Source organism: Callithrix jacchus, chromosome 3, assembly GCF_049354715.1.
Source record: "Callithrix jacchus isolate 240 chromosome 3, calJac240_pri, whole genome shotgun sequence".
NCBI lineage: Eukaryota > Metazoa > Chordata > Mammalia > Primates > Cebidae > Callithrix > Callithrix jacchus.
Genome location: NC_133504.1, coordinates 152,194,761 through 152,218,391, shown reverse-complemented (window position 1 = coordinate 152,218,391; position 23,631 = coordinate 152,194,761). Strand labels below are relative to the sequence as shown.

The window sequence follows — 23,631 nt, the reverse complement described above, 5'->3', positions numbered from 1 at the left end:
CCTCCCACCCCAGCCTCCTGAGTAACTGGGACTACAGGAATGCCCCACTATGCCCAGATAATTTTTTAAAAAACATTTTATAGAGAGAGTCTTGCTCTGTTGCCCAGGGTGGTCTTGAACTTCTGGCCTCAGGGGATCATCCTGCCTCGACCTCTTAAAGCACTGGCAGTACAGGTATGACCTGCTGCACCTGGGCTTTATTAAGATTTTTAAAGCAAATACTTGTTATAGAAAATGTATAAAAATGAGAACTTCAACTGAGGTAATTCTACTTTATGTTTTAATATTTTCCACCTAGTCTTTTCATTTATAAAAACTGAGAATTATATGGATACTTTATGTATGTATATTTTGCATTTTAAATACCTGGCAGTAAAGGTGTCTGGATTCATTTGAAACCCAAATGAGTATTCCCTTCATTTTCTGTGAACTCAAATCCATGATCATGTTGATCTTTCCCTAATGGGGTAAAAGAAATAAAGCCAAGAAGGTTGGGCACAGAAGGGAGCTTCTCATTCCCTGTCTGGTTTCCATAGAGAACTACCAAATGCAGGGTGTCTGCCCCAGAGCCAGAAAGCTGCTTGCTCTGTGCAGGAGATAAAGGAAAAAGAGAAACCTTTTTGCAGATCGAAATGATAGCTGAAGAGAGAGAAAGGTAGCAAGGAGCTTCTTGTTTGCCTTCTGAGGAAAAGAGAAAGAAAGGCTTAGATGAGGCCCCTTTGTGCTCCTTCTTCTCCCTCCTATAGCACTGCCGTGGGCTGAGGAAACCTCTTCTGTAGCTGCTGGAATCCTTGATCCAACTAGAGTCAGAGGAGATGTGCACCTGGCGTCTCCAAATATTTTCCCACTGAAATGTTCTGCCCAGCCTTTAGGTTCCATCATGTAATTCCTACGCTCCTTCATGTATATTTGGATGAAGTAGGCTTTTCTGATCTGAACTCTGAACCACCATGTAAGAATTTATTTCTGTGGGATAATTACAAATGATGACTTAGAAGCAGCTACCTTACCAATGAACTTAGCCTGCTCCTAAATTTGAGGCTGTTTGTATAAAAGTGCCAAGCTGGTAGTTAATAACAACTAAGTAACAATAGCAGGAGCTATCTTTTTTTTTTTTTTTTTTTTTGCCATCTCCTAGGTAACTAACAAGGGCTATACCTACACACTGTGCCTATTTTTCATAGATGGATAAACTGTTCTTCATCATGGTATCTTTCATGGTCCTTTTTTGACCTGAGTGAATGAGAATGTCTTACTAATAACTTTCATACAGGAGAGTGTCCAGAAGGTGCCAGACACTGAGCTGTGCTCTTAATGTTTATTTTTTGTAATTTTGACATCCCTACAAGTTGGTAGCATCCCTCACCTTGCAGATTAGAAATCTGAGGTTAGGAACTATCCCCAAGGACACATAGCTAAGAGGCAGACAAGGCTGGAATTCTAACTGGAAAAGCTATTTGTGCCCTGTTCCTTGATATGTTTGTTCTTCTCTTATTTCTGTTTTCTAATTTGATGTCAGAACTCTGTTTATGTGTATCTTGAACAATTCCAGTTATTGCGTGGATTGTGAAGACTAAGGAATTCTGTTTTATTCATTGTTACAGATATGTAGAAGAGTAAGTAGCACATTGAATTGAATTTATTTGAATATTTAGTGAGCACTTGCTACATGTCGGAACTTTGCTACACTCTGGGGGTAGAGAACATCCTGGGCGATTCTCTTACCTTGCCTTTAGAGTGAGAAAGGAAAGAGAGTGAGTTGCAAGGATGTCTTTAGAGTAAGAGGCCCTGGGAAGGTAGCAAGCTCAGGTCTCACCCGTAGCCCTTTGGGAATATTTTCATACACAGGGCAGGCCCACAAATCAATGAAATGAGAAACCACTGGCCCATGAACAAGGAAGGTTTAATGCATGGAAGTTATATAAACAGTGGTATAAATCCATATATTAATAGTAGTCTAGTACAAAATAGACTCTTTAAGGAACTTTATGTTATGCTTCTCTGTTGAATTGAGACTCATGTTATACAGTACTTGCCAATTAGCCAGAAATAGTAAGTTTCCATCAGTAGCACCTGAGCATTTACCTCCATGACTTTGCAGTGGCCATCTCAGAGGTAGCAACAATTTTTCCTCGAATTTTGTGGAATAGATTTTTGCCAGTGAAGTCACAACCCTACCTAGTTGAATATATCTTTTAGAAATTTAAGAACCTTTCTCACAGCCTTTTTTTGGGAAAAATCTCAAACATACGGAAAAATGGAAAGAATGGTATGGCGAATAACTGAAGATGGGGTCAGCCAGCTAGAGCCTGTGGGCCAAATCCACCCAATGCCTGCTTTGGTAAATAGGCTTGTTAGAATACAGACACGCACATTATAATGGTTACGATCTGGTTACAATAACAGTGTTGAATTGTTTTAACAGAGACCACCATATGGCCCACAAGGCCAAAAAATTTACTATCTGACCTTTTATAGAAAAAGTTTACTGACCCTTGATCTAGATCACTGCTTGTTACTATTTTAATATTTGCTTTATCTCTTTCTTCACAGACAGGCAGACATACTGGCAATCGTTCTCTCTCTCCCTTCCCCGACACGTGTGAACTTATATATACATGCATACTTTTTTGAACCATTTGAAAGTTATGATATGACATTATGATAATTCACCCCTAAATAATTCATATGGATGCTTAAAAATAAAGGCAGTCTGTCATGTAAATTCAACATCATAATCACACCTAAAATATTACCATTCACTCAACAATATCATCCAATATACAGTTCATATTTAAATTTGACTGTTGCAGCCTTATTTAATTTTTCCTTTGGGATCTAGGGTCCAATCAAAGGTCATACATTGCATTTGGTCATGATGTCTTTGATCACTAATTTTTGTTTTGCATGATACTGACTTTTTGAAGAGTCATTAAAAAACTTCTTCCAGTGATGTATGGGTTTGTTAGCTCCACGATAGTAAGAGCTAAATATATAGCCATTATAGTAAAACAGCGTCTTGTACTTCTTTTCCCTTGGGATTGAGATACTTTTAGTGCTTGGCTTCCAAAGTTAACATACTAAGATGTGGGTTTTGCTTGAAATTGCAAATGTGGAAAAATCTCTGTGAAGAGCAAGGCAGATGAGAATTCACAGGATGCATTTTATGTAATTAAAGGCACAGTCCTTCTCCCTTGCTCCAGTGGGTACCCTTGCTAGATCTTGGCTGAGTGGCTCTTCCTTCTGGCTTTTCTCCTGCCCCAGGGCCTGGCTCTGCTCCAGCATCATTAGGTTGTAGCAAGAAGCTGGAAACAGACCTGCAGTTATTTAAATCTTCTAGCCCAAATTGTTTGGGCTGGCTGGCAGCACAGAGCTTTTGTGTTTGCAGCCTCTGTGCTGGACATAGCATGGTGTTCAAGGGCGGGTGTGTGCATCTGTGATGCACATAGGAGGAGCACCTTGTTGAGAATCTGGGGAGCCCATTCATGCACCTATTGGGGGACTATGTGCTGGTCACAGGTCTTGTCCTTTATTGTGATGTCAAATGATTCCTAGAGAGCATCAACATTCAGCCTTTGCTTTCCTCTGGGGAGAAAGCACTCAGAGCTTAAAGGCCAATCAAAGGATACTTGCACTCCCTAGTGAAGACTCACCTGGATCTGTACTAGTCACTCTTTGGTTTGGAGTTGCCTCATTGAGTAGTTAAAGGATTTATTTACTGTTCCTGAATGGTGGAATGTTAAGTGAGCAGCGCACCCATTTTTGGATGTGGTATCCTCAAGATTGTTCAAGGCTAGAGCCAGTGGAACATTTGAGAGTCATGAAGCCATGCAAGTAAGAGGGTGCACATATATGTGTTTGTGTGCTGGTGGGAGGCAGGGAGGAGGAACATCACTGAGAAAGAGAAAAGACAAGAAAAAAAGAACTAAGATGGAAATGTCAGGAAGGCTGAATTAGGAATAAGGTACCTGGAAACTTGGAGAGGCGGGAAAAGGAATTGCCGCTTTTCAGACTTAGATTTTTAACATCTGGGGAAACTTTTTTTTTCTTGCTGCGTGGAGTTAATTGGGGGTTGGATTTAGTAGTGGCGTGACTGGTATGGTACATAACCCCCCTGTGCCTCAGCTACTCCTGTAGAAAATGGAGACAACAGTGGCTGCTGTGTATGGCTGTTTTGAAAATAAATGAAATAATCCATGTACATCCTCAGAACAGACCAGGTAGATAGATGGTAAATGCCTGAAGAATGTAAGCTACAAATATTTAGTTTATATTATTAAGTGCCCCATGTAATTTGCCACAATGATCTGATATCTAAAAACTTCACCAATCTTTAACCTGTTTTCTTAAGAATAATAAGTAAATTTTTTTAAAGCCTTTTCAGAAAGAATTTACCAGCCGGGCATGATGGCTCATGCCTGTAATCCCAGCACTTTGCAGTGCCAAGACCATCAGATAACTTGAGGTTGAGACCAGCCTGGCCAACATGGTGAAACTTCATCTCTAGTGAAAATACAGAAATTAGCCAGGCATGGTGGTACACGCCTGTGGTCCCAGCTTCTTGGGTGGCTGAGGCAGGAGAATCGCTTGAACTCAGGAGGTGGAATCTGAAGTGAGCCGAGATTGTAACACTGCACTCCAGCCTGGGTGACAGAGTGAAACTCCATCTCAAAAAAAAAAAAAAAAAAAAAAAAAAAGAAAAAAGAATTAACCAGCGAGCTCTGATTCTCATATTGACAAAATACTTTCCCAGTTTTCAGCAATACTTTATTATACCAATTTTTGTCTTTGTATGTGCTCATAAATATGCCAATAATAATAAAGTAGGTGACTTTTATTTCTTCTTCTTTTTCTGCCATTTTACTAACCAATCATTTACATGTAAACATACCAAAGGAACATCCACAGATACTTTTTCCACTGGCAATAAGAAAAGCAAAATTCCAGGGAGAAGATTTTTCTGTCTCTGGAAAATGATGTGGCCCAAACTGGAAGTCTCAGTACTAAGTAAAGCCAAGCCTGGAAACAAGTAAGAGCAGTGTGGTTGGCATAGCTAAAATCACTGAGAAATTGATATGTCTGTGTGATAACAAAGTTAACTAGAAAAGGGATTGAAAACAATTTTATTTCAAATAACTGAAATATTGGGACAAAATACATTTTTTGGAAGGAAAGATGTTATCTTTAAATTCAGTAACAGGGTGATCAATGCAATACTAGAAAATCTGAGTCCTTTAAAAGAGTCTCAGTATCACCACTTTTTTCATTCCTTGCTTTCCCTTTCTTTTCTACCTAGGACAGGGTTAATCAATGAAACATATGTGGCCGAGAGAGCAGAAAACTGTAAAACTCAGGGGATGGGAAGGAACTCATACATTTGATAATTTAAAAATGTGGAAAGTAACTGAAGGAGAAGTTGCCGAGGGTGTAGGTGACTCCAGACTTGCTCTGACCAGCTGGCTCACTGTCAGCCTCCAAGAGGTCTTGTGAAGGATGGTATCTCTTGGCTACTATAAAGGAACAAGGCTTTACACAGAAAGGAAAATCCTGGGATGAAGGCAACCTCACTGGAGGAAGAGAAGGTTATCGTAACTCCTCATTGGTCTCCCTTTCTGTCACCTTGTTCCCCCCTTTTTTTTTTTTTGAGGTGGAGTCTCACTGTGTGGCCCAGGCTGGAGTGCAGTGGTGTGATCTCAGCTCACTGCAACCTCCGCCTTCTGGATTCAAGCAATTCTCCTGCCTCAGCCTCCCGAGTAACTGGGACTACAGGCGCATGCCACTGTGCCTGGCTAATGTTTCGTATTTTTAGTAGAGATGGGGTTTCACCATGTTAGACAGGATGGTCTTGATCTCCTGACCTTGTGATCCACCTGACTCAGCCTCCCAAAGTGTTGGGATTATAGGCGTGAGCCACCGCGCCTGGCCTTGTTCCTCTTTAATACTTCCTTCACACTATCTACCTCCCCCCAACCCCACCCACAACAATCTCATTTCACCATGGATCTGGGCTTTCACTTCTCAGATACAGCCCCTCTATGACATTCTGCAACTTGCCTTCCATGGCCTTCAAGGCCTCTGTGATCAGCCTCTCCCTGCATACCTTCATCTTTCTTTGGTGCTGGCTCAGATTTTATGCTTGAGTTCCTCACATAAGCCATGTTGTTTTATACCTCTATCTTTTGGGGAATGTGTGATCTTGGACAATTTGCTTCATCTGTGCTTTAGGTCACTCCTCTGTGAAAATCATTTATAAAGTTATATAGGAATTAAATAAGCCAATAAATGTAAAGTTCTTGGAATAATGCATGGTGAATAATAAGGACCATAGAAATGTTTGCAACTTATTGCTATTGCTCTTGTTATTTTGAGCCTGGATGTATTACATTTTTATTACTGTGTAAACCTAATATCTTTAATAGCCATTGGTTATCCCTCATTTTCTGAATGTCAGAAATCTGGACATGGTGTGACTGAGTTTTTAGCTCAAGGTCTCACAGGACTGAAATCAAAGTGTTAGTGTGGGCTCAGATCCTATCTGAACATCTTCCAAGCTTCTTCCAAGCTCAGGTGGTTAACAGAATTCATCTCCTTGCAGCTATAGAATTCATGGCCAGCATGAATTCTGACCTCACCTTCTTCTAAGAGCTTCCCTGATTAGGTCAGGCCCAATCAGATAATCTTTCTTTTGATTAATTCCAAGTCAACTTGCTAGTTACATATCACAGAGTGATATCCCATCATATTCACAGATTTCGCTTGCACTCAAGGAGAGGTGTGTACATTGGGGGCAAGATTCTTGAGGGTTATCTTAGAACCCTGCCTACAAACTGGGTAACTGGGAAATATCTTTTCTGTTCACTAAGTTGAATTGCATGTGGGTGAATATATGCTTCTGTAATCACCACCATCATTTCAGATTTTTGTAGCATCTTTCTCACAGCATTTAGATGGATTCACATCACTCTGGCTTCTGGAGCTGACATTCCCTATCCTGTAGTTTTCACTAGCTGATGGGGTCAGTTAGCACCTTCAGAAGTCTTTTAGGAAGAGGACAATTAGAGACTTGTAACTGATAAACCTCTTGACTGACATCCTGGAGTTCCAAAAGGATGACCCACAATTTGCAATCCCTTTCAGAACCATGTGTCTGTTGCTAATGACTTAAATAGAAGAAGACAGACCCCTCCTTAATTGTCAATGTTGCCTGCCAATTCAAAGTAAGTTTGTTTCTGCTAGAGAAAATTTCACTTTCTTGACAGTCTTTTGCATTATTATTTTAAAAGCCTTCCCTGTCCTTTTTTCTCATTTCAATTAAGTCTAGATTTTTTTTGCATTTAACTCAGTTTATAGTCCACAAAGAGGTATTAACACCATAAAGGATGTAAAATACATAAAGAATACATTTTAGAAGATCAATTAAGAAGAAAACCTTGCTGAAGATGAAAAACCCTTTTTTAAAAAAAAAAATTTCAGTCAGATTCTAGGCAACTAGATGTGGACAAGGAAGCAATAGGGAATACGTGTTTTTTTTTTTTTTTTTTTTTTTTAGGTAGTATATTTTTTTTCAATGTGTCAAGCCAAAGGGAAAAAATGAATCTGGCGTGGCCTTCGGTTTGGAAGTTTGAAGTGCCTGTTTATCTGGCATTTCCTAACAAAGTATGATTTGTTAATGCAAGCCATGATTTAGACCTCACCGCTGCCTTGGTGACTGGTTTCCCTACAGCACCTTGGGAAGGACTGGTTCATAAAGATAATCTAAGGTAATATCGACTTGGATTTCTTTTCTTCCTTCTAGGACAATATTATCTTATTCTTGAGAGGTTGTAAAGAGCTCGGCCTAAAAGAATCTCAACTTTTTGACCCGAGTGACCTCCAGGATACATCCAACAGAGTAACAGTCAAGTAAGTAAAGCATGATTTATGTTTACGGGAAACTCCTTTAGAGTTTGATTTGCAATTTTGTGATGATGTTGTAAGTTCTAAGAGACAGAGAATTGGTTATGCTTAATAAAATGAAAATGCGAAGGTAAAAGTCAACTTTCAAAACAACTCACATTGGCTTTCCCTCTGTGCAGAGCTTTCATTCTAATCAAACATAATTTTTTGAATGCAAAAATGTTGCATATAGAGTTAGAACTTTGAAGAGATGGAGAAAAATGTTAATTAAAGCTTAACAAAGAGGCAAGAAAGAAATAGACACAGAACTAGTGTGTTAGACAAAAAACTTTTATTGGCGCCAATTGAGCATTTGAATAAGCTTGGAAGGTAAACAGATCTGAGCTCTGTTATGCAAGGAAGGCATTAGATTATGGAGAACTTGCTTCATTTACATTTCTGTTTTCTCCTATGTGTCAGCGATCAAGTTCTTTGAAGATGGATCATTGGCACTTTAACTATATCTGCTTAGTGAGCCCTGTTTGGGCCAAAGAATTCTTGGAGCAGAATGTCACAGTGTAAAGAAATAGCTTGTGACCAGGGTATGAGATGGCAGAGATAACTTTCCTGTAGTTTAGAAGTTCTTTAATTCCTACTGACTTCATACAAAACATTTTCCACTTTAGTCAAATAATGTTTGACATGGATATGCCTGAATAATAAACACAGTTACACAGATAGGGTCTGTGAATTGGTAACTTTTCTTCTTTTGATTGTTTTTGGAGTCATTTCATCATGGAAGAACTGAAAAAGGAGAGTGCCAAAATTCAAAGCTATTAATTCTATACTATTTGGTTAGAAAAAAAAGGATGAGAAAAAATAGGAAAAAAAGAGAACTACTGGATAAAATAAAGTTTGGGGTTTATATTGAATTTTATGATTCATGCCTGGGAATACTGGGGAGTCAGTGGTGATCTATTATGTAAAATTACTTTTCTGTTGTCAATGTGCCATTCTTGAATACTTCTCATGGAAAAATTTTAGCTAAGTGAAAAAAATAGCAGAATAAAAATTAGAATATTTGAATATGGAAACCACTGTAAACCTCATCTTGGTCATCACATGCCCATTTATTATTGTACCTAGATCTAGCCTCTGTAAACCATTGTTCCCTTTAGGAAATCGTTTTAGGTTCTGCCTCATCTCCCATTCGTAGTTTCACCTGGTGTCAAGTGACCAGAAGCAACAGTAACTGTGCAGCTTCGTAGGTGATAATTAGTCACACACACATTGCTTGGAGGGTGAAGGAAAGGTCACTTCAACAGTGTCTGCAGCTGCATTTATTTTGTTTTTTAGGGCCATTTTAAATCAATGTTACTAAACCAGGAGAATTCTGAGCCTGGTTGGTTTTAAAAATTTAGAACTCATATCACCTTTATTGTTTATCTACAAAAAACTGGGCATCAGGAAAATTGGGATCTAGCCCTAGGTCTGCTGCTCACTAGATCTGAAGCCCTGGTTAAGCTCCCTTCTTCAGCAGGCCACAGGTATTCATCTAAAAGTTGAAACTGGACAGAGTATTCCATCTGGTATGATTCTAGATAAAACTTGCTCAGTGCAGTTAAGGGAAGATGGAACAAGCGACTTGTAAAGAAAGAGACTTTAAATCAAGACTTGGAAAGAAACCTAAAGGCAAAAAAGTCACATAGGCAAGTGACATATGGGCACAGTCCCTTCTTAGTTACTGTATCATCTTTTTGTTTTCCTGTCCTTTTGATTTTTCCTTTTCTGTTTCCTTTTCTACCTTCTGCCTTCCCTCCCTTTTAAATCCTGCCTTTCCATCCATCTCTCCTTTTGTCTGTCTTCTCCTCATTTTCGTAATTTTTCCTTCACTGAGCACTCTTACTTTTTCTTTTCCTTTCTTTTTTTTTTTGAAATGGAGTCTCACTCTGTAGCCCAGGCTGGAGTGCAGTGGCACAGTCTTGGCTTACTGCAACTTCCGCCTCCTGGATCCCGGTTCAAGCAATTCTCCCGCTTCAACCTCCCAAGTAGCTGGGATTATAGGCACGAAACACCATGCCCAGCTAATTTTTGCATTTTTTTAGTAGAGATGGGGTTTCACCATGTTGGCCAGACTGGTCTTGAATTCCTGACCTTGTGATCTGCCCGCCTTGGCCTCCCAAAGTGCTAGGATTACAGGCATGAGCCACCACGCCCCACCTCTTATTTTCTTTAGGCAATACTTTTTCTTCACATTCCCCCATGACCCTGGCAGTTTTCATTCATTCATTCATTCATGTACTCACTCATTCATTCAGCAAATGATTGCTGAGCAGCTTCTCTGTGTTAGATACTTTTTTTCATCACTAGAGAAGTAGAATGAACTCAGATAGCCAAGGTCTTCTGCTCATGTGAAGTTTACAGTCCAGTGTCAAGAAATGAGAAGCAAAGAAGTAAACAAAGAAGATCATTGCAGAAAGTGATAAGTGCTGAGAAGAAAATAAATAGAGTGATAAGCGAAAGACAGTGGCCAGTCCAGAGGTGGAAAGGGTGGCCTCTCTGAAGTGCTAGCATTTTGGCTGAGCGCTAGGTGCTGAGACATGAATCGGAAGGAAGAACAGGCTGTGGGAAGATCTATGGGGCATTCAGGACAGAGAAAGAGCAGGTACAAAGGCTGGGGAAGAGGAACAACAAGCTTCATGTTTAAAAGAAGGAAAAGTAACTGGTGCGGTTGAAGGATAATGTGTAAGGACATGTGTGGTGGGCATGGCAGTACACAAATAGGGTAGGAGGTTGAACTCAGAATCATTACGGAGAAAAAATACTTCACTGTATGAATATTTCAAAGAACATAAAGAATTTTATCTTAAAATGATGCTATACATTTACAGTACTTAGAAACTTGTTTCTAGTTTTAGTAAAGAGTAGAGTATGGAATAAACTATCGGATTTCATGTAGTTTTAATAAGTGATGCTGGTTTACTTTGGCCCCATGCAGGGAGTGTTGGTAACATATGCAAATTTTGTAAACTAAGGTAGTTAAAGTAGAACAGCTGTATTTCTTTGTTGTCCCTCTGAGAGTTGAGCAGGACATCCATAAACACAGAGTACCTCATTGCCACCAATTATTAGCAGAAGCAGTAAGGTATAGATCCCACAGAGGAGATTTGGATGGTTTTCTGAAATTTTGTTTTAGAAAATACTCCTTCATTTAGCTTTCATGGTAGGTAGTTTTTCTTGTGTGCGTGTGGGGTGTGTGTGTGTGTGTGTGTGGTGGTGGTGGTTTTTTTTTTGAGAAGTAACTTGAGTAGACCAAAAAAAAAGAGCAAAAGCCTGCAAGTGATTACTGCATGTGTAATTTAGTGAACTCTACCTGTAATGGATGCCAGACAGCCTTGATGGGAATTGAAAGTGTAATCTAGACAGGCACACAGCAAGTATCATTCCAGGGAATCAAAGCAACTGGATGAAAACGTACACAGGCTCTGGATTGCTCCTGAGAGTGACTGTAAAAATTTGGAAGTATTTCCACATAGCTGATTGCTAGGTTGGAGTCATTCAACAAATATTTTGTGAGCTTCTACTATGTACCAGGTGTAATTTTTAGCACTGGGTCAAAGTCTTAGTGAACTTTTATCATCAATGCAAAAAAAGTTTTGTGTTCCCTATTTTAAATATGTTTTCCATGAAAGTTTCAAATATTCTATAGGTTTTTACAAATCTGGTTTCTTTCTTAAATTAAAAAACAAACAAACAAAATCCTAGCAGATAAGGACATCTCATTTTTTTTTCTGATTAAAAACAGAAACATGAAAACATTTTCTTAATCCAATGCAAACTGGACTAATGCTTCTTTGAATCTAAGTCCTTGTTGATGGGTTTATTTCCATGGCATACTACCTTGTTTTCTATTTCTTCACATTTCAGTGGACTTAAAATTGTTCGCTTTAGGTCAGAATATGCTGCAATGATGTAATCAGAGTCTAAATACTTTAAGGAATTCTTGACTGGGTTATACCATTGGCTTACTCTCCCTCCCTATCACTGAAGTTACTGTGAAAAAAAGAAATGCAGAGTCTGTTTTTTTCTGGTGTTTATTTGTTGACATGTTAAAAAAAACTTGGAAATAAGTTTGCAGGAACTCTTTATATTTCATTGTATGAATATTTCAAAGTAACTTTCTTGTTTATAGTTAGAGAGTAGACACGGGTGGATATTTGAGCATGCATGTGTGTATATTTGAACATAACAAGCATATTTTCCTGCTTGTGGCTTACTCTCAGTGCTAATTTATATCCAGAGCAGAAAAGAACAAATATTTGGGTAGGATTTCTTCTTGTACACATATTTTCAGACCTGTGTTAAAAATACTTGCACGAAGATTTTGGAGGTGCAGTCAGATTTCAGTTTGACAGTGGTCTCAAATCAAGGCAGAATCTTCAATGGTTAATCTTTTGAGAACACAACTATGAACATTCCTGGTTTGAATCGGACTTCTTCAGTTTCCAGATGTTATAAAGCATCATCTTGTCATAGTGTACTATGGAACTTTAATCCCACCTATATTGTCCTTCTACATTTTGTTTTCTAAGTAATTTTATTCAGTGCCCAAAATAACGAAACTTAAGCCTTAAAAAATAATACATTCTTCTGATTTCATTATATATGTTAGCTTCAAGAACATCTTAGTGGTGTTTAAGGAAAGATCACAATATAGAATCTGCTGTTCTGACAATATTTCCTTTTCCCTTTCTTTGACTAGGAGCCTTGATTATAGTAGGAAGCTGAAAAATGTAAGTGTTGTAACTTCCAAACTTGTATCTTTGGTGGTTCAAGTGTAAAATTTAGCTAAATTCAATGCTTCTCATATGTCTTGCTGATAAAAGTCCTTAGAAAAAAGTGTATGTGTATTTGATAGAATAATTAATGACCATGATAGAAATAAAGATAGTAAATTGTGTATGCGTTGGGCTAGAGTGGTGGTGGTTCTCTTTATTTAGGTAAGTGTTCAATCCAGAAATAAACAAGTGAAAGCTTTTGCTCTGTTTCTGATTCAGTTTCTTAAATACAAAATGATCAGGCTCAACACTTACATTAGCCCCTTTCCATTTGTAGGCACAGATGGGATTATTAAATTAAGCAGTTGGGCAAGTTGTTGTAGGGTAAGATCAGCATGATATGAACAGTGTTGACTACCACGGGCCTATACTCTGTATTTTGTTCTCCTAATCTTTTGCACTCTTATTAGTACTTGCCAAAATCAACTTTTTGTAGATCTTATTTTCAAAAGGCAAGTATGTTAGTGCTGTTTTATTTTCAGTTTAGATTGAGGAATGAAAGAAGTGACCATGTGCATCTAAAATTTTAAAATTGGATGAAACTTCTTTTAAAAAAATTTCCCCAGATGCTCTTACATTCGATTAACATTTTTATTCTTACCTTCTTTTACCTTCTCTGTAAAACTAGAGGTATATGGCATTTTTCATCATAAAATTTTAAACAAATCAGAAAACCTTTAACCTAAAATACAACACAGTCTATTTTCCATTCTCCCATTATATCTTTTAAGATAAGCTTATACTCTTAGCACACATTAGGTCCTAGTTAATGTCCTGACATTTGGAATCTCTGGAAATGTATTTGTAAGCAGTCAGTTTAAAAAGATGTTCTGGAAGTTTCGAGGAATTCATGAAGTAAAATTTTCTCACAGAGGTAGAAAACAGAATCACCTCTTAGCATCAATGCACATAACTGTATTTTGGGTCTGTTGCCAGCTGGACTCATGTAACTGTATCATGTTGTCCAAAGCATTTTCTGGCTACCAAGCAGGAGTCACAATAAATACTTCCCAGCCTGGCTGAGGCAATAAGACAGAATGTGAAAAGAAAATACTCATCTTAGCTTTTACACAGGCCTCAGATCCATGTAATTCAGTTTGAGAGAGCTCATCTTCAGCTGACTCCTGCTGGGTTTCATGGGAAGTGAATGTAAAGAGGATTTGCTTTTGTGGATGCAGAACAAAATTAACCTGGGACCATAGCTTCAGACCACTGAATATTCATAGACATTCTTAACTATCCAAGGTTGTTTAATTGGTAGCTAGCTTGTCAAGGCTCAAAATTTCCCATCTCAGATTAATGGGACTCTAACTATACCCCAAAGCTAGGTATCTGTGGATCATATTTTTCATGACATTGCTTTCTTTCCACTTTAATTAGATACATTGTGTTGATCCTGTGCTGGGAACCACTAATTAACCTTCATCACTTGTTTGGGATTTTTTTTTTTTTTTTTTTGCCATTGGCTTTAGCAGAACCTCTGTGCCCACAAGTAGAAATTATGAGCCTTCAAAGCACCTTTCTCAAAAGGAATTGACAGTCTCTTTCATTGCTTCTCTGGGTAAAGATCCCAAAGCATTTCTGAAAAATGTTGCTGCCTAATTGTGAAACCTTCACTACATAAAAATAATGTTGGCGGATTTATTTTTCCTTCTTGTTGTCTTAGAGATAATTTCCTCACAGACTAACTTTCCCTAACACTGGAATTGTTTTAACTACTGAACCATGTTTGTATTGACTGACATGGCATTGGGTTCTTATTAAAATGATTTTACATTTAATGGATACCTCATGGGTGGTGGTTTTTTAAAATCAGTGTAAATCAGGTCTTTCCTTCCTGCCTTCCTGTTAGTGGAGCATTATTGACTCCCTAGTTTAAATGTCATTCTTGAGGGAAAAATCTGCTCTCGTGTGTTTTGGTCCATAGGTATTAGTTACCATTTACTGGCTGGGAAAAGCAGCAAACAGCTGCACATCCTACAGCGGAACGACACTAAACCTGAAGGAGTTTGAAGGATTGTTGGCTCAGATGCGAAAGGTAACGGCTTTTCTTCTTTATCCCATCAGCATTCGACAAGGTGGGAAAGCCACATGTTTGCTTGTTTTGTTTTTGTTTTAATACTTGAAGTTCTGGGATACATGTGCAGATCATGCACATTCGCTTGTTTTTAAGATTACTAGAGTACTGGGTTGTGGAATGGTATGGGCCAAAGATATGCACTCAAGGAAACTTATCTTACCAATGACGTCTTAGCCTCATGCATCTCACGCCTACCTGAACTTTCATACCCTTCAGAGAACTGGAGTTCTGAACTCCATCCAACTTTTAATTTTGAAAGAGCAAATTCAGTCTGTCAGTATATGCCTTCGTATGCCAAGGAGCTCAGTGCTTGTTTTCTTGGGGAAATAATGCTTGAATTAAACACTGCGGTATTATGCACAAATGAAGACTTGCTCTGCGCTTTTGTCCTAAAGGGCATTTTGCTCACCCACTGGGGCCTTGGTGTGCATTAGGGAACTTGAGCCAAGTGCTTACCTTGACATACACCCTGGACAAGCTGGGATACGTTAAAAGCATTCTTCTCTAACATGCACATGTCATGGCCACTGTTTTTGAATGACATAGAAATTTGGAAAACATTTTATTAAGCGCTTAATTTGTTTCTTTGAGTATAGAAACGACTGACCTAAGGTAGGGATTTGTCAAGGAAATAGTCGGATGTTTCATGTGTACTTGCCTGAATATTTCATCTGAAGGTCCGTCAATATACATAATTCATACAAATGACTAGTACATAGTATTACCCAGGAGAGGCCCTCCTAACCTGCCTTAGTGAACAGGTAAGGGTTATTTGTAATCAGCCTCCATGCATTTTTTTGTTTTGTTTTTTGAGATGGAGTCTTGCTGTGTCACCCAGGCTGAAGTGCAGTGGCGCAATCTCAGCTCACTGCAATGTCTGCCTCCCAGGTTTAAGTGATTCTCCTGCCTCAGCCTCCCAAGTAGCTGGAATTACAAGTGGCCACCACCATGCCTGGCTAATTTATGTAGTTTTAGTGGAGACAGAATTTCATCCATGTTGGTCAGGATGGTCTTGAACTCCTAGATCTGCCCACCTTGGCCTCCCAAAATGCTGGGATTACAAGTGTTAGCCACCGTACCTGGCCTCTCCACGCATTTTGGATAAGGTTCACATTAGAGGATAAATAATTGAGGCCTTACTCTTCCTCATTTCTCTAGCATAAAAATAAATGAACTAATGAGACTTCATTGAGAAACATTCAGTTCCTTGAAATTTTTCTTTTAACACTGAAAGCAAGAATTGGTTCCAATTTTCTAAACATTTATTTTCCTTTCCTTAAAGCTAATGGTTCTGATAGTTCACATTTGGCTAAGGCCAGTCTGGCTCACACATTTATAAATGGACAAAGCTTTCATATTAGAAGTAATGCACATACACAAAGTACTTTAAGCTAAATTCCTTTAAAAATAAAATAAACACACACAATGAAGCACAACTCATTGCTTCTCAGTCTCACCTCTTATTTGCTCTTTAATTTCTCATTTAACATTCATCTGGATTTGAGAAGTCTAAATGTTTATTGTTTTTATATTAAATTTGAACTTGAATAATAATAGATGGGTCATCGAGTTCTGCCTCACAGTTCCCCCGCTAGATTTTGTTAGAATCTAATTTATTCTCATTATTGACATTTCTTACTGCTAGTCCAGCATCTGTAGAATCTGAGCAGCTACTGGTTTCTGCAACTCTCTTAGCTTTTCTTTCTACAATCAGTTTCTTCAACTGCCATAAAACAACCTATTATTAACAGCTTTAGCCTTTTTGTTGAATGTAGATAACATCGCAGGACATGATGGAGCAGGTAGTATCCCTGGACAAAGCACGACTCTCAGCAAAAATGGCCAGGCATGATACTGCCATACCGCCATCTAGAGAGAAAACGACTTGAACCTCACTGGTCTATTCAAGGCACCTGGAAATACTAATTTTATCTGTAATATATATAATCTCATTTTCTCAGTTATAATCGGGTTCAGCTGGGAAATGAAAAGCCTCAAAATAACAGATAAGATAAAAATTCTGTTTCTAATTCACATAAACAAGATGTGAACATGAGTAGCCCAGGGCTGATGTGGGCTTCCATGTCTTTTCAACAGCAGAAGGCCCAAACTTCTTGGTCTTTTTGCACCGACATCCTCAACCCATGCCTCTACACCTGCTGATCCAAGATGGCTGTTCAGGCTTTAGCCATCACGTTCGGATTCAGCTAAGAGAAAGGAGGATTGGCAGGGAGGAGGTTCCATGCCCTCCCTTTAAACACACCTCTGGAAAATTACACACTACACATATACTTCCATCTACAGACTTGTACTTGGTTATGTACCCATACCTAGCTGCAAGCAAGGACTTGGGAAAAGTAGACTTTATTTCAGCTAAAATCTGTAGGCATGTTTACTAGGAAAGCAGATATTAAGGGATAACTGTAATCTCTTCTGCACATAGGCAGGCTGAAATAAATTGGAAATCAGATTTTTTTTATTTCGCAAAGGAGATTATCCACAAGTTTTTATATTCATTTTTCTAGTGGGTGAAATGGGCATAAAAATGAGTCACTAGGGTGCAGCCTGTTAAGTTCTGTAGTAAAGGTGACCCAGGCAAAGCCTAGACATAAAGTATGGCATGTCATAGATTGCTGCTGTTGCTGGATTTTTTTAAAAGGGTCTCCAAAATCATAGTAATAGTGTCCTTTCACTGAGATCAGATATGTCAAAGAGTCCTTCCACAGGAAGGGGCACGTCAGCAGAACAAAGAGGATTTACTACAAGAATATTAAGATTGAAGGGACACCCATGGGGACTAGGGTGGCTCTTGAGATCTCAGAATCTTTCTCTCATCTCTTCTTATCTCTCCTTAAACTCATTCCTTCCTCATATAGGCAAACATTCCCTTATAACAGGGAACATGGCCAATATCATCCCCAGGATTACTTGTTTCTAGCTCCTTGCCCAGAAAACCAAGGGAATTCTTACCCCTGGCCCCAGGTGTAAAATTCCTAGTAATGTACCCTGGCCCAGTGTGGACCTTATTCCTGAAGCAGTCACTGTGATCAGAGGGAAGTGATACCATGACTGGCACAGCCTATTCCTGTTTCGGGGGTGAGGGGCATTACAGGAAGAAAGGGAAAGATGGAGGGAGCATGGTAAGCAAACAGATGCAAGACTTCTGCCTTAAAGAGCAACCATCTCAACTTCTAGTCCCTCAACACACCTTATTTTTTTTCATGATACTTATTATCCAACTTTGTATTCATTTGTGTTTTTCTGTTTATGTTTTGTCTTCTCTCCTGGAACTTAAGGACCATGAGGACAGGGTATTTGTTGATTTTTGTGGAATGTTGTGGACTAGAACAGTGCCTGTCACACAGAAGCTGTTCAGTAAACATTTGTGGAATGAACAGCTTCCACAACCAGAGGGTGATGGGTGGAAAGTGGCTGAGCAGGCTGGAAAAGTAGAAACCTAAAGCCCTCTAGAGCCAATTAAGCCACCTTACAAATCACAAATGGATCAGAAAATGGTCAGTGGTAAAAGAGAGGTATCTGGAGTGTCTCAGAAACTGTGAAGTCATCCACCAATCCTAGCTGGTTCTTGCTATGTCCGAGAAAGGGGGATGGGAAGAAGAAGAAGAGTAAAATAATCCCAAAATTTTATGAAGCTGATAGTTCTCACTTCTTCATTAACATACTGTTACTAGAGTAACTCAGTAGCAGTTAGCACGAGAGACTGAGCTTCTAGATGAAAAGCAGAGACTGTTAATTAGAGCCCAAGAAAGGAGAATGTAGATGTGCTAGTTTCCATGTCAGATTATATCTTCTACTCACCCTCAGAAGTTTCGCTTTAAGTGACCAAAAAAATGAGATCTGCTGACTTGATGGCAACCAAAGGATTGTCCATCCAACTGATAGCCACATTTTTATTTCTGGCTGCAGAGCCAGCCTCTCACTTCACCCTGAGCTTCCTAGGGAATGAGCTTGGCCAAGGACAGTCACTGGTGGCCTGGTTTTTACTTTTCAAACTGGCCATGCCATTCAGCTCCCAGCTCTTGCACTTGGTCCAGGGTTTGATTCTTGGCCTTCTACACAGCCACGAACATAGCAGCCTTTCTGTTTTTCCTTCCCATAACTAGCTGTGAGAAAGCAGCTAACGCTCCAAGAGGCATGTTGACTTTTTCCTTTCTTATCCTGTGGTTTGTCGGGTGAGGGTGGAGAAGATATGTGGGGAGCCTTTCTGATATTATTTTCGTGAAAGCCCAGTTGTGTAATGCTGTGCCAAGGAGCTTGTAGTTGTGTAATTTCCAGATGTGACCGGCGGTCTGGCTCCCTGAGAGTCTGCCTTTCCTGATGGGAAATTAGGCTTAAGACATCTAGATATGGGATAGAAATGAAGAAAGAGATAGAGGAGTATCAGAATGTGTGTAAAGTTATGTCCCTAGCTATATTTATAAATGTCTTACGATTTGTATATATTGAAATTTACCTATTTGAGTGAATAAATTGTAGTAATTACAACTATAGCTGATACTTTTAGAGTACTTGTTCTGTAATAGGCATTTTTCTGAACACTTTCCGTATATGAACCCATTTAATCCTTCCAGCAACTCTGTGAGATAGGCACAATCATTAGCCCCATTTTATGGATGAGAAAACTGAGGTCTGGAGAAATGGAATAACTTGCCTAAGGTCACACAGCTGGGAAGGGGTGGAGCCAGTATTTAAACCCAGCCATTGGGATTCAGAGATCATTCTCTTAACCATTACGCTAAATCCCCTCTCCTTTGCACTAATCGTGCTCCATATAACAATGTTTCAGTTAATAGTGGACAGCATATATGAGAGTGGTCCTAGAAAATTATAATGCAGGTTGAGTATCCCTAATCTGAAAATCTGAAATCTGAAATGTTCCAAAATCCAAAACTTTGGAGCAAAGATGTGACTCTGAAAGGAAGTGCTCACTGGAATGTTTGATTTTGGATTTTCAGATTTGGGATGATGCTGACCTGTATATTGCAGATATTTCCAAATCTAAATAAGTCAGAAATCCTGAACACTTTTGGTCCCAAGCATTTGGAGAATGGAGAGACTCCATCTGTAGCACATTTTTACTGTATCTTTTCTATGTTTAGGTATGTGATGCACAAATACTTAGCATTGTGTTGCGATTACCTACAGTATTCAGTACAGTCACTTGCTGTACAGGTTTGAAGCACAGGAACAATAGGCTGTACAAACAGCCTAGGTGTGTAGTAGGATCTGGCATCTAGGTTTGTGTGAGTACACACTATGATGTTTGCACAACAGTGAAATCACCTAATGATGTATCCCTGTCATTCACCAACACATAACTGTATTTATAGTTTTGTGATCTAGGCATAACAGCATTCAGCTGAGGAACATAATTGAGGTTAGTATCAGCTACAGAATAAGGGGGTCGTAAGTGTCTAATAGTGGATGAGAAGATGCTGATGATGGAACTGTAACTATACAAAAGATGATCAAATATTTTCAGGTATACCATTTGGGATTTGGAGACAGAGTTCTGGGTTGGAATCACAGCTTTGCCGCTAACTGTGTGACCTCAGTCAAGTTACTTAACCTCTCTGATTCTTATTTTTCTCTTCTGTAAAATAGGGATAATGCTAACCACATTGTAGGACGCGTGGTTGTGAGGATTAAATAACATATCATGCAGAAAGCATCAAGTATAGCCACAGACACATAATAAGTGTTCAATAAAAGTGACCTTTGTGTTTTCACTATTTGGCCGATTCTCAGCTGGTAAATAACCCAAGATAATTACTTGCATTTCCAAAGATATTGAATATGAAACCATATCCAATTTGGGTCTATAATTTTCAGTGAGTCATGAGTTCTTCCTTTTCCAGCTAGTCAGGCCTGGCTTTTGTTCATGTCCTGGTTAACTTTTGACCTATAAGTAAGCTACCTTAATTTCCATAACTGGAATTTCTGCCTTCCTCTGGAAGGTCATTCCACGTCTACTCACCCAGGCCATTTGACAACCTATTTTTCAGGGGTATTAATCAATCCTCTGTCTGGAGGCTGCAGAGTGCTCCTCTCAGTCCTGCTCTTGTCCTCTTGCCTACTTCCTTCTCTTGATGCAAAGCTGTGTATGTCTTGCAAATTACAGCCACTCTGTCCCCGGTAAAGGGCCTCCTGCTGCAGAGTATGTCAGAAGCTCTGGATATAATTGATAGAAGCAGCAAGCAAAGGCACTTCCTGCAAAGGCACTGGCTCCCATGGGCATCCTAGACAGTTTAGACCAATTTCCAAAACTGCTAACATGAAGAATATTTATTTTTACTTTATGTTGGGAATGTGGAGGGGACTTTCATGAGCATCCCAGGAAATCTAGTGTGGCATTCCAGTCTTTGCCAATGAGAACATGCCTCTCTGCCAGTGTTGTGCACAGTCCCTAATTTTAAGTGACAGTCCAGAGGATATTAAATTGAGGTTTATCTTTGAGTGACCGGAGTTATTTTTGTTTTAGTCAGCCTGGACTATTGTAATTAATGCTAAGACACTGGCGGGAACAAGGCTTTTATTATAATACGAGGGTGAGGATGGCTTTGACTGACCTTTCTTCTGCTGGAGTTTCAGTGTTTTAGTATGTGCTGCTTGTGCTGGAAAGAATTTATAATCACAGGCTGTCAAAGACAGCCATTGTTCTCCCTGCTCTGAACATGTGGGTCAGCCACAAGTGCTTTCAGCTCCCCCAGCGCCAAGAGCTGGCCTAGAGCGAGAGCATGCCTGGATTCTTCTGAGGCATCAGGAAAAGCGTTTTGCATATTTTTCATTGCCTTTTTTTTTTTTTTTTTTAACTTTTTGCCTCAGAAAGGCAGCTCCTTTTCAGAGCAGGAATTTCCCTTCAAGGTAGCAGGAGATGAATGCGTGCTGCTCCAGGATTTTACAGAACTGATTCTGCTGCAGAAACAAATGCTGCCTGCATTTGCCAGACAGCATAAACAGGAGCAAAAAGTGCACAGCTAAACCAGGGGCTCACTCCCAGGACAGACATGCAGTCATGGGTTCCGAAAGACAAGTCAAGGTTAAGGTTTTGGCCTTTTTTTTGTTTCTGTTTTGAACTATCATTGTACTGTTGTGAATCCAAACTTTATAATCCTTTTTTCTAATTCTTTCTCTACTCTTTTTTTTTTTAAACCTTAGGGAGTATGAGTTATTTGGGAATTTCTTTTCTGAAATGTTGTGCATGATTTTCTGATTGGGAAAGTTGCAGCAGAGGAGGCTTGAGGAACAGAGTGATGACTTTTCGATGGTGATTGATCCTATAACTGGTTACCACAATCTTTCCATGCTGATGTGATATGCAGGGCTTTATTTTTTGGAGACCCCCCCGGAGACCCATGTCCCTGATACTGTAGGCTAGAATGCAGTAATGCCTGTAACCTTTTCATTTTCTTTTTGGACAGGAGACTGATGACATTGAGAGTCCTAAACGCAGTATCCGAGACAGTGGCTACATCGACTGCTGGGATTCTGAGCGCAGCGACTCGCTCTCTCCTCCTCGCCACGGCAGAGATGATTCCTTCGACAGCCTAGATTCCTTTGGCTCTCGTTCTCGGCAGACGCCTTCACCAGATGTAGTCCTCAGGGGAAGCAGTGATGGTAGGTTGGAGTCTTAATAATCTATCCATCTTGGAATTAAACATTTGCAGGGCTGCACTGTGGCTGGCAGAGGGATGGGAAAGCAGACTCCATATCCACCTTGCTGGAACCTAGTAATTCTATAAACTGGCAGGAAAAAAGTCTTTGAATGTTGTTTTTCATGGTCCTTAGAATTTTGGTTGGCTTTGCCAGGAGTTTATTTGAGCACTGCCTCAGTGAGCATATCTTCTATTGGAAAATGTGTTACATCATTCCTCCCTTGGTCTCAGTGAATCAAGACACTGTGCAGACCATTAGCTCATAAAGTGTGCTGGAGGTTTATGTACTCTGGGCATGAGGAAAGGAAATGTTTGAGTGAGTACCAACTATATAAGTGAAAATGGATCAACTTCCAGTAAACTGGAAATGAACTGCACACACTTAGGAAAGTTCTGAAGCCTGGGATTGTGCAACTTTAATTGGCATGGTTTTTGGCAATCTGTTTGATGCTTATGATACCTGACTGGTATATCTCGCATGATGCAGGTGGCCGTTAACGTATAGTGCACAAGCCAGGCTGCCTCCTCGTGCTGAAGCTGGGATTGATTTAAACGCTATGGGTTTTATATCGCTTGGAAGAGATGATCATTTTTCTTTACAAGAAATGTGTAATCATGTAACTCGATATACATGTAATGCCTATTTTTCAGAAGCTGTTTGTCTTACTTATCTTGTACCTTTGTACTTTTAGCAGGAAAAATGGTTTGGTTCTACATATTCTACATATATAAACTTGTGGAAAACATGAGGGCTGGTGGGAATTTTTAAAGTGTTTCTTTTTTTTTTAATGTATTGCTTGTTGATGCTACTATATCTAGCTATTATATCTTAAGCCTACTCTGAGATCAGAATTATCTTTTGTAGCTAAAAGATCCCTTCCAACTATAAAATTCTGTTACTAAAATACTTGACTATTTAATGTGTCCAGGATCTAAGTTAATTCCTTGGCACACAGTGTCTCATTTAGTCGTCAGCTGAGATCTTAGAGATGCTCACTCAGTGTCTCATTCAGCACGCCCACAGAGTTGTGAGGCACTACTTATCCTTGCTTTACAGATGAGCCTTTGAGGAGTTAAGTAATCATCTCAATATTTACAAGTTACAAAAAAATCACTGTCAGAAAGTAGCATAACAGTGTTAGCTTCAAGAAGTGTGAATGCA

The 23,631-nt window shown here is 39.3% G+C and overlaps 1 protein-coding gene across 36 annotated transcripts in view; it reads left to right on the top strand.

The window, feature by feature from the left end:
• Positions 1-23,631, top strand: part of LIMCH1 (LIM and calponin homology domains 1) — a 349,321-nt gene that overhangs the window by 239,563 nt on the left and 86,127 nt on the right. For 30 of the 36 annotated variants that reach the window (XM_078367290.1, XM_078367286.1, XM_008993431.5 and 27 more), the window contains 4 exons: positions 7,796-7,902; positions 12,638-12,668; positions 14,641-14,751; positions 22,236-22,431. In XM_078367290.1, coding sequence (XP_078223416.1) covers positions 14,743-14,751; positions 22,236-22,431 — 205 coding nt within the window. In that variant the 5' untranslated portion in view covers positions 7,796-7,902; positions 12,638-12,668; positions 14,641-14,742. Of the gene's footprint in view, positions 1-7,795; positions 7,903-12,637; positions 12,669-14,640; positions 14,752-21,656; positions 21,854-22,235; positions 22,432-23,631 lie in introns of those variants that run through there. The other 6 variants (XM_008993435.5, XM_008993433.5, XM_008993434.5 and 3 more) reach the window with 1 other exon arrangement.